The 15,771-nt window shown below is 43.5% G+C and overlaps 1 protein-coding gene across 2 annotated transcripts; it reads right to left on the minus strand.

Moving 5' to 3' along the window:
* Positions 1-1,441: 1,441 nt before the first annotated feature.
* LOC140534112 (keratin, type II cytoskeletal 1b-like) lies at positions 1,442-15,455 on the minus strand. 2 transcript variants are annotated; one of them, XM_072654754.1, is made up of 9 exons: positions 14,856-15,455; positions 11,161-11,375; positions 9,676-9,736; positions 8,749-8,844; positions 7,257-7,421; positions 6,386-6,511; positions 4,307-4,527; positions 3,464-3,498; positions 1,442-3,209 (listed from the first exon to the last, which is right to left on the minus strand). In XM_072654754.1, the coding sequence occupies exons 1-9, from the start codon at positions 15,372-15,374 to the stop codon at positions 2,905-2,907; spliced, it is 1,743 nt and encodes a 580-aa protein (XP_072510855.1). In that variant the 5' UTR covers positions 15,375-15,455; the 3' UTR covers positions 1,442-2,904. The 2 variants fall into 2 exon arrangements, with proteins under 2 accessions (XP_072510855.1, XP_072510856.1); XM_072654755.1 differs by lacking the exon at positions 14,856-15,455 and adding an exon at positions 13,751-13,824.
* Between the last annotated feature and the right edge of the window lie 316 nt (positions 15,456-15,771).

Below are 15,771 nucleotides of genomic sequence, written 5' to 3' on the forward strand. Positions count from 1 at the left end.
AGAGTGGGGAAAGTAATGAATTTGAAATCAGCAGTCCCAAGTCCAAATTCCACTTATAATAATCATCACTTGTAGTAACTAATCATTTAATCACTTAGACTCTCAGTACCTTGGTTTCCCCTTCTGTAAAATGAGTCAGTCAGATTGGATACAGTCTCTAAGATCACTTTGAGTTCTCTGTCTATAATTCCACAACCTACTGAACTCACTTCATGAAGGTGTATGGAGGATCAAGTAAGATACTAACTTTGAAATACGAGAAGTGCTAAACTGAGGCAAACTATTTTAATCCCTATTTTGGAGGTATTTGGTTGTTCTTATCTGGATCTTAGTTCTATATCTTGATTGAACTTAGTACAAAGAAAATTCCAGTCTTAACTCTTGTTTTCTACTTGACTTTGAATAAATTCTCTGTTTCCTGATTTTCCCCAATAGAACATAAGATTTCTTTCTCCTCTAGCCCAACCTCACTTGTACTGCAGTTCATTTTCTTCATCCTGCCCATCAGTCCCATTTTCAGTTCCTACTCCCACAGGTTTGCTGCTGAGTCAGATGATACTAAATGGAATTTCTCAGGGAGGCTGGGTAGTTGAAAGTATAGTGAGGTGTGTCTGGGAACAAAATATCTTATCAATATCAATTTTGTTTCTGTTTGGGGTGGATTCGGTACCCAAATCCAATCTACATTTCCCCCCCGGGGAAAAAAAGTAGGTTGCATCTTTCATATGACTGCAAAGAAATACAGTGTGAGCCAACATAATAGCCAAAGTATATAGTATCAAAGGGGTTCTCCCCACCCCCAGCCTCTGCATTCTCGTTTCAATAGCTACTTCTTTAGGAACATGGGTTTAAAAGTCCTTCAGTCGAGGAGTGTGCTGGAGCCAGCTTGAGCCAGCTCTAGGTGATTGTTAAATTTTCAGTGAGAGCACTGAAGTATTTACCAGAACCCACTGTCCCCACCCATACCAGCCTCCTCACTCTTCAACTCACTGACTCTTCAACTCAGACACCATTCTTAACCACCCCCCCAAAAAAACAGTTCCCCATTCATCACCTACATCTCATCCTCAACTACCACTGAACCTTTCTATTAGCCATTCTCTCACGCAGTATGCCTTTTTACCTCTCTCTAGCCATTTCTGTCCTTCCTCTCTCTCCATACTCCATCCTTCAGTCCAGTTCTATCCAGTTCTGTCTTTATATGTGTGTGCATGCCCTAAAACATTCCCCATCTCTGATATCAGGCTAGGAGTTCATCAAAAGTGAGGACTAATTGTCTCCTCCCACCTTTAAATTATAATAGCCAGAGCAGCAGGGCTATGTACACCAAGCGGAAGTATTTCATAAGTGTTATTGTCTCTTCAACAGTAGGTGAAACAACACCTGCAAGTGTTTCAGACCGAAAAGGGCTACTCAGGGAAGAAAAGCCCAGTCAAAAAGATTGACATACAGAACAGTTTATTGGATAAGCACCCAAAATGTCAGCCCTTTGAAGACCAAGCCTTAACAACAAAATGGAGCCAATGACAACACACTACTAGCCATTCTTTTCCCAGGGCAGTCAATGTACCTAGATGCCACGTTATCCCCATCAGTAGCAATGAAGGGAGTTCAAAACTGGAAGTGGGGTACAGAAAGAAGGAAGTGGTATTACATTGCACTAAGTAAGAAAATGAAGGTAAGTTCAAGTCTTGGGAACTAAACCAAATTCCCTGTTTCAAAGCTAGTATGTCCATACCCTCAATCCCGCACAATCCCTTAAGACTGCTTCAAGAATCTCATCAAAGACTCCCAGTGTAGGCACACAAATATCTCTTATCTGGAGAACTCAGAGGCAGGCAGAAGAGGCAAAGGAAAGACAGCTGGAAGATTAGACATGATTTCAAAATACCAGATGCACTGACAGAACTTCTAGTAAGATATCTGGAGATTATGGATGTCTATGGGGATATGACTAGAGAGTACGCAGAAACAGGACACAATCTGTTGATCTTTTTCTTCCCACATCTACCCCTCCTATCAAAAGTCTTCCTTACGGAAGCAAGGTCCTTTACCAATGACTTCTGAGACCCTCCCCCATGGGAATATTATTGCCTACCCCAAGGCAGGCCTCAGGATCAGGATGGCCACTTAGATCATTTTCAACTTCTGGTACGAGCAGGAGATTCTACAATCCCCAGGAGGAATGGGGAGTTAATTAATTACAGTCCAAACACTGTATGTAGCAAACCCTCTGGAAATGACAGATACTTTCTTCCCAGACATTGCCTACCTTACAAATAACTCCCCAGAAGCAAATGTTCATGTCTGTGCACTGACCCACGTTGTTATACAAGCTATGGGCCAAGGAAAAGAAAGGGCCACTAGGCATCCCAACCTCCGGAACTGAGACTTGGTACAATTACAGTCAACTCTCAATTAGCTGCATTGGGGAATTCCATGAAACCTCCTTTTCTCCATCACAAAACTAGGCTCTTGATCTCAATATGGATTGAGATCCCAAATGGAAGGATAGTGAGGTCAGGCATGTATGTGTATCTTTCTTCCTGACTGACTGAGCTAGTTATAAATGAATTTTGGATTATCTCTTGCTTGGGGTCAACCGTATATGTCCCTTTAACTTCTTCTCTCCTCCACCCAAGCCCGCCTCCGTCCAGCAGCTCAATTCTAGGCACCTATGATACCCCACACAAATTGACACGTGTCCATGTGTGTTTGTAACGTGCATGTATGTATGTATATGTAATGTGTCCATAATGTGGCTCCGATATATTTACAAAATTGTTGAGGCTAATCAGAAAGAAGCTAATGAAAAGGGCTAGGAAAAGATTTGAGGGGCGTTTGAGATCAGAAACCGGCAGCTGCAATTCATGACAATCCCTGGTGGCCGGAGCCTTCGTCCCGCTACTCGATGATATGTCTGCTGGAAGAGTTGGTGGAGGTCCGGATGATCTGCAACCTGGAGGAACCCCGCCCACTTTTCCTGTTTCTGCTGCTTTCTCCATAACCTCCATAAGCGCTGCTCCCCCCGTAAACTCCGCCACCACCCCCTCTGGAGCCGCCGCCGCCGCTCCTGCTGCCCCCGTAGCTCCCTCCAGAGCCTTGGGCAGAGCTGCTTCCATAGCCGCCGCTGCCCCCGCCTAAGGTCCCGCCGAAGCTCCCGCCGCCGCCGCCGCCGCCTCCAACCGTGACGCTACTGCTCTGCACGGCTGCAAAGAAAAGGCCAGACCAAAGGGCTTGTGACGCTTCATCGACAGGGACTCCGCTACGGGCGCTGGTGGCCCTCCTCCCACACTCATCAGTCACCAGGAGCATCCTTCAGGGAGGAACACCTCTGTGCAATGCTCAAGTCCTCCCCGCTCGCCGCCACCACCCCGCCCCACACACAGACACACAGACACACAACACACACAACACACACACACACACACACACACACACACACACACACACTGCTACTTACAGATGCTAACAGGGTTCTGAAATTCTCCTGACATCCTGTAAAACAAAAAAAAAAAAAGCCGTCAACAGGACCCACAAAACCTAAAACAAATGTAGCTCACAAATACATGGTGCTTTCAGTTTTATAAAGCACCTGACATACCATCTGATCCCCATGACACCTTGTTAGGTGTCATAACTATCCCTGTTTTGCAGAAGGGGAAACTGAAGTTCAGAATGATTAGGCAACTTGCCCAGGGTCACACAGCTGGTAAATGTCTAAAGCAGCACCAAAGCCCAAGTTTTCCCGGCCCCATGACACAGCTTCTCAAGAAAGAAATAAGGCAAGGAATCAAAGAAACCAGTTGGGTGATGTAAGGGAACTTAGACACCAGTTAGTCCAAACCTCTAATTTTATAAGTGGGAAAAGTGAGGCCCAGGAAGAGGCAACAGCTTGTTCACAGTTAGTGGAAGTGAGAATAGAACCTGTGTCTCCTTACCCAGTCCAGTACCCTTTCCACTGTAAGACATAACCTAAGTTAAACATTAATTGTTCAATGTACAAACCGAGCCCCCCTCTATCCAGGTAAATTTAGGTTCGGGCTACTGTTTTACATTATCCTTAGAGACTAAGACCAAACTGTATTCATCCTAAAGCAGAAGAGGCAGACTTAGACCCAAGGAAGAATTTCCTATCAGAGAACACTGGAGAGTTTGAGAGAGGCTGGCACTGCCTTCTTTCAGGATCATAAGAAAGAGCCTCATCTATCTGAGAAAGCTTGGAGGCAGGGGAGTAGAGAACATGATCTACCAAGAGCACCCAGCTCCCTGAGACAAGTCCCTGGCTGACTCCATCCATGCCCACCTGATCTCCTCTCCCTCCAGTAGCTTCCTATAGGTGGCAATCTCAACATCCAAGGACAGCTTGGTGCTCAGCAACTCCTGGTAATCACGCAGAAGGCGGGCCATCTCTTCCTTGCTCTGATGGAGGGCTTCTTCCACCTCCTGCAGCTTCTGCTGGGCATCTTGGAGGGCTTCATCCCCTTTCTCCTCAGCATCCGAAATGAGTGACTGCACTTGGCCAATCTGTGCCAGCGAAAAAGCCTTGTATCATTCACAGAATCCTAGATTCTTGACACTAAAGGAACTTTGGAGGTCACCAATCCAATCTACTCATTCTATAGAGCAAGAAACTGAGGCCAAATGACATAAACTGACTCACTCAAGATTGTGCAGTGTCTGGGGTCTTCACCAGACTCCAGACTGCTGGAGAAAAGACTTAGAGACTGGATTTAGATTCAGTAAATCTGAGGGGATTTAGATTCAATAAATCTGAGGGCAAGGATAATTTATACAGGTTCCCTTCTCCTAGCTAGTCATTATATTTTTGCACCTACTTCCCTCCCCTGCAGCTCAGCAGATAAAGGGGATGCTTTTGGTACCCAAATGCTTTATCTCCTTACTCCTTCCATATGTGTAAAATGTCTAGTTTGAAGTTCCACCTTTATATGCTCCTAAAAGATGAAACTGTCTGTTCCCATCCCAGAGAGCAAAGTTGAAGGGAGGAGAAAGTGAGTAAAAAGACATAGGTAACACCAAAAGATATAAAGCTCTCTGCTAGAATATTGTAAATCATCTCACAGTAAAGAGGCAAGAAAAAGCTTTTACAATGGAAGGGAAGAAGGGGAATGTGAGAGGGAATAAGTGAACCTTCCTTTCACTGGATTTGGGCTTCATGAGGGAATAACATACACACTCAATTGGGTATGGAAGTTTATCTTACCCTACAGAAACACAGGAAGGAAGGGGACGGGGTCGGGGGAGGGATAATAGAAGGAATGGCAGATTGGGGGAAGGAGTAATTGGAAGAAAACACTTTGGTAGAGGGACAGGTCAAAGGAGAGAATTTAATAAATGGAGGGCAGGAAAGGATAGAAGGAAATATAGTTAGTCTTTTACAACATAACTGTTATAGAGATATTTTGCATGACCACATATGTATAACCTTCATCTAATTACTTGCCTTCTCAAGGAGGATAGGTGAGGTGAGGGGAAGGGAGAGAATGTAGAACTCAAAGTTTTAAAAATGAATGTTACAAGTTGATTTTACATCCAGCTAGGAAATAAGATATACAAGCAATGGGGCATAGAAATCTATCTTACCCTATAGGAAAATAGAAGGGAAGGGGATAAGAGGGGGGAGCAATAGAAGGGAGGACAGATTGAAGGAAAGGGAGATCAGCATACACTATGTCCTGGCATGGGAGTAAGTGGAGAGATGGGAAGAAATTTTGAAATTCAAAATTTTGTGGAAGTGAATGTTGAAAACTGAAAATTAATAAATTTATATAAAAATAAAAGATATAAAGCTCTCTGCTGCCTTTCTAAACCCTTCTCAACTCAGTCAGTAACCCCAGAAGATGACTTTATCTCTTATTTAAAGGTATGTGAACTCCCATTTCATATAAACCTTATATGTTTATACATGAAGGCAAAACCACAACCCCGAATCCACTAGAAATAGGTATATTTTGATGTTCACTCATTGGGATCCTCTGTATACCATCTCCTTCATAGTAAAAACCAAGAATTAATTTCTTCATGTAGTGCCTTTGTGTGTTTAGGCACTCTCCCTTCTGCTTTTCAAGGTCACCACAGCTAATTCCTTTGCTGGTATCACATAGTATATCGCCCTCATCGCTAAAATAGTGCTACCCATCAATCTGAAATAGACTATTGGAAGGAGGAGAGCCATTGAGTCCTATCCTGAAGAGAAAGACTTTTAACTCATCTTGATTCTTGTTTGGGGCCAGGCCCATTGCCCTGGGGTAGACACTCTAGGAAAAGGATAGCAGGAAAATAGGAATATTTCGTTGAAATCTGTTTGGAAGACAAAAGGCAGGAATAGGCCATTTTGTAAACTAAAGCTGGAAATTCATCCTACCTGTTTCTTCACATTTCCAATCTCTGACTGGAGCCTCTGGATAGTCCGATTGAGTTCTGAAATCTCCATCTTAGTGTTCTTCAGGTCATCATCATGTCTGCCAGCTGTAATTTGGAGCTCCTGGTACTATGGGCCAGAGACCACATCACATTCAATGATGGCTCACCTTGTGTACCTTAAGCCTGAGCCTGGAAATCAGAGTCAATCTTCCTAAGGAACAACCACCCAAATGCCCTATCCAAGGTTGCTTTCAACCTAGAGTTGTCCCCCACTCTCCATAGCCCATCAGAATAATCTTACATCCCATGACTCCCGGGTTCAGACTCTGCTGTAGTCAGGCAAACTTGCTTCCTCTCCCCTACCTTCACCAAACCTCTCCCACCTCTGAGTCTTGACACCAGCCATTCCTGTAGTGTGAACCTCCCCTCACATTTTTACTCATGCTCACTACTCACTCCTCCAAGAAACCTTCTCTGACTAACTTAGATGATCCTGGTCAAGCCACTATTCCCCCGTTCTCAGCATTTATGGAACCAATGTACTTAATTTGCATTTTCTTCTTTTTCTGGATCTCTTTGGCTCTTTCTCTGTCCTAGATATATGTCCATCTTCCCCTTTAGACTAGTAGTTTCCCAGGGGTAGTATATAGATTTCTTCTTTCCTCTGAATCTTCTCCAGTGTTTATAGCAGGGGTCTGAAGGTGGAGGACTCTGTATTTGGATTTCTATTATTTTAACCTATTTGACTTCTCTGCTCTTTAGTTCTATTGACCACACCTTAAGCATATATATATGAAGCACTTGAAAGAGCCTGTTCCACTTTGACCCTTGAACAAAGGTACAGATAGACCTTGGGCTGTGAGGCTACTCACCTTGTCCTGGTACCTGGCCTCAGTCTCAGCCTTGCTCCTCCGGAAAATTAGTTCATATTGCTCTTGGACCTCTTGGATGATGCTATCTAAATCCAAACTACGGTTGTTATCCATGGAGAGGATGACATTGGTGTCACTGGTGGTAGTCTGCATCTGGGACAACTCCTAGAAGAGAGAGAGAGACAGACCTGCTCACTGGGTGCTCAGCTTTTGCATCCATCTTCCCTCCATTCCCTCTCCATACTTCTCCAGGAAACTTTCCATAGCTAGATCCCAATCTCCCCAATTCTGCTAACAGCACTACCCTCTAACACCATCCCAACAAGTACATGAAATCTTCTGTAGTATTTCATTTTGCTACCTATCTGTGGTTCTATTTTCTCTGTCTATACCCTAAGTGTGTGTCCCACCCCCCCAAACAGACGGGAAGCTACCAGAGAGCAGGAATCATATAGCCCCTTCTCTTTAATTACCCCCTACCTCAACAACAGAGACAAAGATTTGAATATAGGGACACGTAAAAGTTGGAAGGTATCTCCCCATCACCAACCAAATAAAGAACAAACTCTTGATCTTGGCTTTCAGGGCCCCACGCAATGTCTCCAATCTACTTTTCCAGTTTTATGGTACCTCCCTTCGCCATATTCTGTGTTCTAATCAAACTGTACTGCTCTCCATCTCTTGTTCTCATTTAGCCTTCTTATGTTTCTGTACTTCTGGTCCCACCATTCCCCATCTTTAATCTGTTCAAATTCATCCTTTTCTTCAAGACTTAGGCCAGGGGTTACCTCCTCAATGAAGCTTTCCCTGAACTCTTCCTCAGAGGGAAGAAAGATCTCTCCCTGTTCTCAGAGTTTCTCAGAGTCCTTTGTCTGGAGCCCTCCTTTACTTGCCTCACTCTCTCATGCATCATCGTTAAGTGTGTGCATGTTTTTCTCCCCTATGAACTCTTTGATAAAAGAGAACCATCATATCTCTCTTTGTATAAGATACCTGATCTCTGTGTTTACACTAGTAGGTGTTTAATAAGTATTTCTTGATTTTTATACTTGGTTATAAGGGGTGATTCTCTGATAGGAGAAGGAAGAGTTATACTGAGAAATATTATGTGATATTTGAACTATATGTATGTGCATATATTATATATATATGCTTATATATACACGTATACAGATTTGTTTGTTGAATTGAATTTAAGCTGAAAAAAATCAGTGACTAGCAAACAGGACCGCTCCTAGTTCATCCAAGATTTAAAGCTTTGTTTGGGTCCTTAAAGACTTCTAGAGAAAAGTAAAACTCCCACTCCAATCCCAATATCCATCTTACTAGAAAGTTTTTCCTGAGTTTTTTCTACTATAGAACAAATCCAGTGACACGCCCAAAGAGCAGATGAGGACCTGAGGACTAAGACTCCTTTCTTTCTCAGAATTATGTCACATTCATAATTTTAGATAAAGAGAAGAAGCTGACTTATTATGGATAGAGACCTTACCGCTTCATACAGGAACTTCACAAAGTCAGTTTCTTTAATCAACCTGTCCACGTTAGACTGCAGGTCAACTCTGTTCATATAGGCAGCATCTACATCCTGAAAAAAAAGTAGAGATATTTTGACCTCATAGCCATTTCTCAAATATTGTTGGGTAAACTGTGGATTATTCAGGTCCCTTGTCTTCCTAACTTTCTACCTGCTAGACTTTTACCTGAGAGTAAAGATAAGAACTTCAAGAAGGGAATGGAATCTCAAATCTGTCCGGGTGACTATTTACAAATAGCTCTGACCCAAGGTCTAGCCTTGGGAAGGAAAAAGGCAAAGCACTTACTTGGCTCAACTGCAATGCTAAATTCAGCCTAAATCTCTGTTAGCTGGGCAGTCTCCACTCTTCTTGAATCATGAATAATCAAAAGGATAATTAGTGATTTTAATATAACTCTCTGGAGAAAAGAATTAAGAGATTAAAAACAGTCTCTCTTTTGTATGTCCCACTTTCAGAGTGAACCAAGATTCAACTTTTCTCTTCTAAGGAGTCGACATTATTTGAATGGCAGTGATACTTCAAAGGTCAATTTGTTCATTCCCCCGCCTCCAGGCATCTGGCAGCACTCAGGACCACCGAAATCAGAATCTAAGAGTATCCCAGAACTTCTCTCGGTTACTTATAACGTAGAGTAAGAATGTTTAATTTAGAGTCAGAAGACCTGGCTTCTAAACTACCTGTGGCCTTGAGAAAATCACTACAGTTCTCTGGGCTTCAATTCCCTCATGTACTGGGGGCAGGAATGGGTTCATACCAGATGATGTCAAAGGTCCCTTTTAGCTCAAAAACCTATGACATCATTACTCATACCACAACTCTCACTCTTGGCCCACACTCCAGTCTCTCTCCAAATGGCATCTTAGCCCTCTCTCACCACTCACCTTCTTCAGAATGACAAAATCGTTCTCAGCGTTGGTCCTCTTACTGATTTCTTCCTCATACCTGCAGAGAGAGAGGAGTGAGAAAAATGTAAATGGGCAAACCTTGGATCCTGAGGCGTCCCCTTCAAGGTCAAATAGTCAGATGCATCTTACCCAGACTGAGGCTGCTAGGTGGTATTCTGGGCTAAGCCTAATCCAGCCTCAGTCACTTACTAGCTTAATGACCCCAGGCAAGTCACTCTCATCCTAGAAATCATATTCAAATCAATACTACAATTGAATGTGGAAATTAGGGTTCCACTCACTATCCCTGTGACTCTCTATACCACAGTCCCCATCCCTTGTCATCCCTCATCAATATGATGTCTCCCTGTATTAGAATGTAAGGTCCTTGAGAGCAAGGATTGTATCACTTTTATATTTGTATCCCCAGAGCACAGTATATTGTATACAGTAGGCACTTATTAAATGCTTCTTTTATTCATTCATCCATTTAAGTCTAGTATTCTTTCCACTATGTCATGCTGTTAATCTTTTAAAACTGTCCATCATAGTTGTAGAAAGTGTTGAGTTACTATTATTAATATATAATTGGGTAATTATGAAACGCTCCACTATGCTCTTATTACTACTATGATGTATTTATAGATGCATATCTGATTCCAGGACATTTATTATGATGAGTTTCCTAAGCACACACCATGGAAGGTAGTTGAGATTAACACTGGATCATTATGTCATTTATGGGTATTATTGTACTGTCATGACCATAGCTCTTAAAAGGCTAATAATAATAGCTAACATTTCTAGAGTGTTTTACAATTTGCATAGCTCTTTATCTCATTTGACCTTCACAACAACCCTGAGAGGTAGGTGCCCTTATTATTCTCATTTTACAGATGAGGAAACTGAGACTGAGAGAGGTTAAACTTGCCCCCATGGTCACAACAGCTATTAAGATGCTGAGGTAGGATTTGAATTCAGGTCTTTCTGCCTCCCAAGTCCAATGAGGAAACTCTCTCCACCAATGCACATCAAAAACCCTTCTACCCCCAAGTAAATGGTCTCTGTGTTGTTCTGCCTGAAAAATTCATCTCATTGCAATCAACTTGGCAAAGGGTCTCTCTGATTGGTCCCCTAATAAGACACACAGTTATTCTAATTTGGTAAAAGCTGACAATTTGCAATCTACTTGCATTGATAAAGTGTGGTAACCTCCATGATATGATGGGGTTTCATGGAGGCATAGTAGCATAGATATAGTACTTTGGGTTATGAAGCTTTTTTAATGTGCAATCTCACAATGGTCCTGGAGATAAGTAAGATAGGAAGGATTATGCTCATTCTACAGGTGAGAACTAAGCCTCGGAGAGGAGAGATGACCTACAGAAGGTCACACAGCTAGTATTTCCCCAAATCTAAATTTCCCTCCCCACTATGGCAGGTTTTCCTGACATGTCTCATTCTCCACCTCTCACCACTCACTTGGTCTTGTAGTCTTCTACTAAGTCTTGCATGGTTCTTATCTCTGAGTCTTGACGCATCCGCTCAGCACTCAGGCCATCCAGCTCCCTCCTCAGCTCAGCAATGTAGGACTCCAAGATAGGCTCCAGGTTGTTGCTCTGGGTGGAGGTTTTCACCTGCTGCAGCAGGTCCCATTTTGTCTGCAGTACTTGGTTCTGCTGCTCCAAGAACCGTACCTGAATGCCAAAAGAGCTACTGTAGCCTGGAGTCCTAGACTTTGTCATCAGTCCTACAGCTGAGCCCTTGAAATGCATTCTGGGAGTTGCTTGAGATCAGAGACTGTCTCACTTTTCTATCTGTACCCCTGGGGTTTAGCACATTATTTGATCTATGGTAAACATTCAATAAATGCTTTTTTATTAATTCATTCATTGATTTCCTCTCCTGTAAAAAGAGTATAACTTACTCGACTTGACAGGATTATTGTGAGGAAAGCATTTGAGAAACAGAAATGTGAGGCATTATTCTTGCTACTGGATATGGGAACTGTACATATTATCTGTTCTCACTGACTACCCACCAAGCCCTCGTCTTTCCCCTCGGTTCTGAATTTGGGGCTGTCTCCAGCCCTTGCTAATTCACCTTTAGTCAGACACAGCAGCAAGTGATCACTCCCCTGTCTGAGCAGCGTCCAGAATTTGCCCACCTCTCCACATTTTCCTGGGTTCTTCCCAATCCCCATTTCCCTCCCTTCCAGAATCAGGCCACCTCCTTCCAAAGGAATGGGGCTAGTTGGCAAACCCTTTGTTATTGAATGTGGCAATGGTAGACACCCATCTCAAGCAAAATTCTACAACATTTCTAGGCTCAGAAAGCCTCTGGAAACCCTAGATCTCAAGTCCCTTATGTTTGAAGGGCTAGATCTTTACCGATTATGGCTTAGAGACAGAAAAAAATTCCCAGAGAGAAAAATCTCCCATGATTCCCTTGCTTGTTTATTTCATTGGGAAAAGGGATTAAGCAAGAGGCTTCCAAGGGTGGTGTCCTTATGACTTGTTTTTATGACTTGTTTTTGTGGGAGAGTGTTCACAAAGATATTCTGTGAGAAATTGCAGTTCTCTGCAGCCTATTTTTATCCTGCACTTACTCACAGGAAGATCGTCAAAGTTGATAAGGGAACTTCAGGAACACCTAGTCTAATCCTCCATCTTTCTACAGAGAAGGAAAATGAGGCTACAAAGAGTGAGGATGTCAAACATCACACAACTTGTAAACAGCAGAGATTCTAATAGAGATACATTTAATAGAGGTCTAAGTCCAACCCTCTTACGAGTGAGTGGAGAGATTAGATCTAATCAACAAAAGAGCTGCTGTGCTTCTACAAAGCTGTGGGAAACACGGGATGAGGGATAAGAACAGAGGGATATAAAGAACAGACTAAAATCCTGCCTCCCAGAACCTTCCAGTCTAGTTCAACTTAGGATGTTATCCCCCCACTACTTAGCACACTTTTGAACACAATACTCAATGAACGTTTTGCATAATGGTAAGAAATAATAAGGAATTTTAAAAAATATATTTTGGCCAACATCAAATAGTTGAGGCATGGATTACAAGCATGTTCACAAAGCAAGGCTAACTGGTCTTCTGTCTACAGCTTAATCACCTATGAAAGAAGAAAATGTGGTAACAGAGGATGAGGAGAAAGGGGAGGAGAAGGAGGAAGAAGGGGGAGAAAGGGGAGAAGGAGGAGGAGAAAATGAAGATAAAAAAGGAGGAGAAAGAGGAGAAGAAGGAAGGAGGAGAAAGGGGAGAAGAGGAGGAAGAGGAGGAGGAAGGAGGAGAAATGGGGGAGAGGAGGAGAAGGAGAAAAGGGAGGAAAAGGGAGAAAGGGAGGAGAAGGAGGAAGAAGGGGGAAAAGGGGAGGAGGAGGAGGAGGAGAAAATGAAGATTAAAAAGGAGAAGAAAGAGGAGAAGAAGGAAGAAGGAGAAAGGGGAGAAGAGGAGGAAGAGGAGGAGGAAGGAGGAGAAATGGGGGAGAGGAGAAGGAGAAAGGGGAGGAAAAGGGAGAAAGGGAGGAGAAGGAGGAAAAAGGGGGGAAAAGGGGAGAAGGAGGAGGAGAAGAAGAAAATGAAGATGAAAAAGGAGAAGGAGGAGAAGGGGAAGGAGAAGAAGGAAAAAGAAAGAGGAGAAGAAGAAAATGAAGACAGAAAAGGAGGAGGAGAAAGAGGAGGAGAAGGAGGGAGGAGTAATGGGGAAAGGAGGAAGAGGAGAAAGGAAGAACAAAGGGGGGGAGGAGAAACCAGTAAAAATCAGAAGTAACCAAGAAGGCAACTTCCAACAGACTTCTTCTTTTCATATACTCTTATGTCCTCCCCCAACCCCTTCTGTCCTGTTTCCCGTGTCTGCTCTTCTCTCTTCCAGCCCCTCTTTTAGGATCCTGCACCTAAAATACAGATAGACATGTCCATATTTCCAGGTTCAGGTAATAACTGGATTTGGTTCTCAGTTTGGTTTCTAGCATTCTCATGCTTGTATGGACTTGGAGAAAGTGGCTGAACTTCTCTGAGAAGTGACTGAACCTCTCTAGATTTCTGCTTCATCATTGTACCATAGCCAGGAGGATGAAAAGAGACATCTTCACATTCTGGGAATCCTCCCAAGAGTGGTGCAACAGCCCTGATGTCGAGTCCCAGTTCAGAGTGGAAGGAGAGAAAAAGGAAAGTGGTTGCTAGGTTGCCAAAGCACTTAACAATTTCTCTTCTAGAACCAGGCGCAAAATGGGATTAGAACTGGTAGTCCTAGGAGGAAGGGGAGGGTGCAGAAAAAAAGAATTTTTCTATTTCCTTGTGATTCCACATTGTTGGCCCTCAAAGATCTGAAGGTGGAGACACAAGAAGATTCATAAACTATATGGTAACTGTTACACGCAGCCAGAGGCACTTGCTGGGTCAACTATCTGCTCCATCAGGTCTTCCCAATATTGCAGGAAAGGGGATGTGGGTGGGAATCCAGGTCTTTTTTTTTTTCTGACAAATCATCATAATCTCAAAAGTAGAGGTCTTTAAACTTGGTTGTGTTCTGGACCCTTTCTCAGGATAGTGTTTTGAAGAGGAGGAAAGTGTGGTGGGAAAGTGAGATGACCCCTAAAGTCCCCTTGGATTATGCCCTTTCCTTCCCCAATGGAGGGGGGATGAGCAAAGCTAAAGCTTCTCCAAGAGGAGTGACTGAGGCTTTATAGCATTGAACTGCTTCCCTTCGGGCCACAAAATCTGTTGTAGTGGATTAAGCATTAGACTTGGAGTCTGAAAGATCTGGGTTCAAATAGTGCCTCAGACACTTAACAACTCTTTGACACTGAGCAAACCATTCAACCTCTCCTGGCCTCAGTTTTCCTAATCTATGAAATGAGTGGACTATGACTTCAAAAGTCCTTTCTGGCTCTGAATCTAGGATCCATTGCCAGACTGGAGTTAGATAGTCAGTCAGCCAACACGCATTTATTAAGCGCCTATTATATGCCTTGCACTAGGGATACAAAGGCAAAAGACAATCCCTGCCCTTGAGGAACTCACTATCTAATAGGTGAAGACAGCAAGCTCACCTTGTTCACTTTGTGGGGTGACCTGTGCTGTTGTTTCCCCAATCAGCCAAGCAGGTCCCAGGAATTGGCGCCTCCCTCTATCAGTCCCTGAACTTAGGAGTAAGTCACTCACCTTGTCAATGAAAGAAGCAAATTTGTTGTTGAGAACTTTGATCTGCTCACGCTCCTGACTTTTCACTTTCTGAAACTCAGGGTCCACCTCCACTCCAAGAGGCTGAAGGAGGCTCTGATTAATGGTCACCTCACGAATGCCCCCTGGGGGACAGGCAGGACCAAAACCCCGAAGGCCAAAGCCACCACCCCCAAAACTCCTGCTCCCAAAGCCGTGCCCACCACCACCACCTCCAAAACCTCTGCCTCCTCTGCTCTGCCAAAAACTACTGGCTCCATCCCCCACCACGCTACTGATGCTTCTGCTCCCCCCCAGATTATAGAGGCTTTGACTGCTGTAGCTGCCCCTAAACCGACTATAACCCCCAAAGCCACTACCACCACCTCCGCATGTCCCACCTATGCGGCACACAGTCCCACCAGTCTGGCTCCTGCCACTAATGGCCCCAGAGGATCTAGCACTGTACACATGTCTGCTCCCCAGTCCAAAAGCAGACCTAGAACTGAACTGTTGGCTCATTGTTTCTCAAGCATCCAGAGAGACAGGTAGAAGGAGAAGAGGCCCTGTCAGGAAGGAAGAGGAGGAGATCAGAGCAGGAAGGAGACAGAACTCCTTTGACAAGAAAACTGGCACTGTCCCTTATATATGCAATTGGGCTGGTTCATTCTCCAACCCTTGGGAGGGGAATAATATTTAGTTTACCTGCCAGAAATGAGTCTGGTTCAAAACTAATACCTAGGAGTTGCAAAAACTCCATTGCAGACAAACTTCCCTAACTTGCTCATTTATCTTTCATCTCTCCCTACTTGTTTAGAGGTTCAACTGAAATGATCACCCAGGATCTGGTTGCTGAAAACTCTTCTATCATTTCCCTTAAACATTGTCATTTTTTCCAAACAACTCCCCAAGAGAGGTG

This window comes from Notamacropus eugenii, chromosome 3 (genome assembly GCF_028372415.1).
Source record: "Notamacropus eugenii isolate mMacEug1 chromosome 3, mMacEug1.pri_v2, whole genome shotgun sequence".
Lineage (NCBI taxonomy): Eukaryota > Metazoa > Chordata > Mammalia > Diprotodontia > Macropodidae > Notamacropus > Notamacropus eugenii.

Excerpts from the sequence above, each read along its gene's own strand:
- LOC140534112 (XM_072654754.1), bottom strand. The coding sequence starts at position 15,374 with ATGAGCCAACAGTTCAGTTCTAGGTCTGCTTTTGGACTGGGGAGCAGA. Across the intron at positions 9,737-11,160 it reads GTAGAAGACTACAAGACCAA|GTATGAGGAAGAAATCAGTA; the intron begins GTGAGTGGTGAG and ends CTCTCTCTGCAG. Across the intron at positions 3,499-4,306 it reads CTGGAGGGAGAGGAGATCAG|GATGTCAGGAGAATTTCAGA; the intron begins GTGGGCATGGAT and ends TTTGTTTTACAG.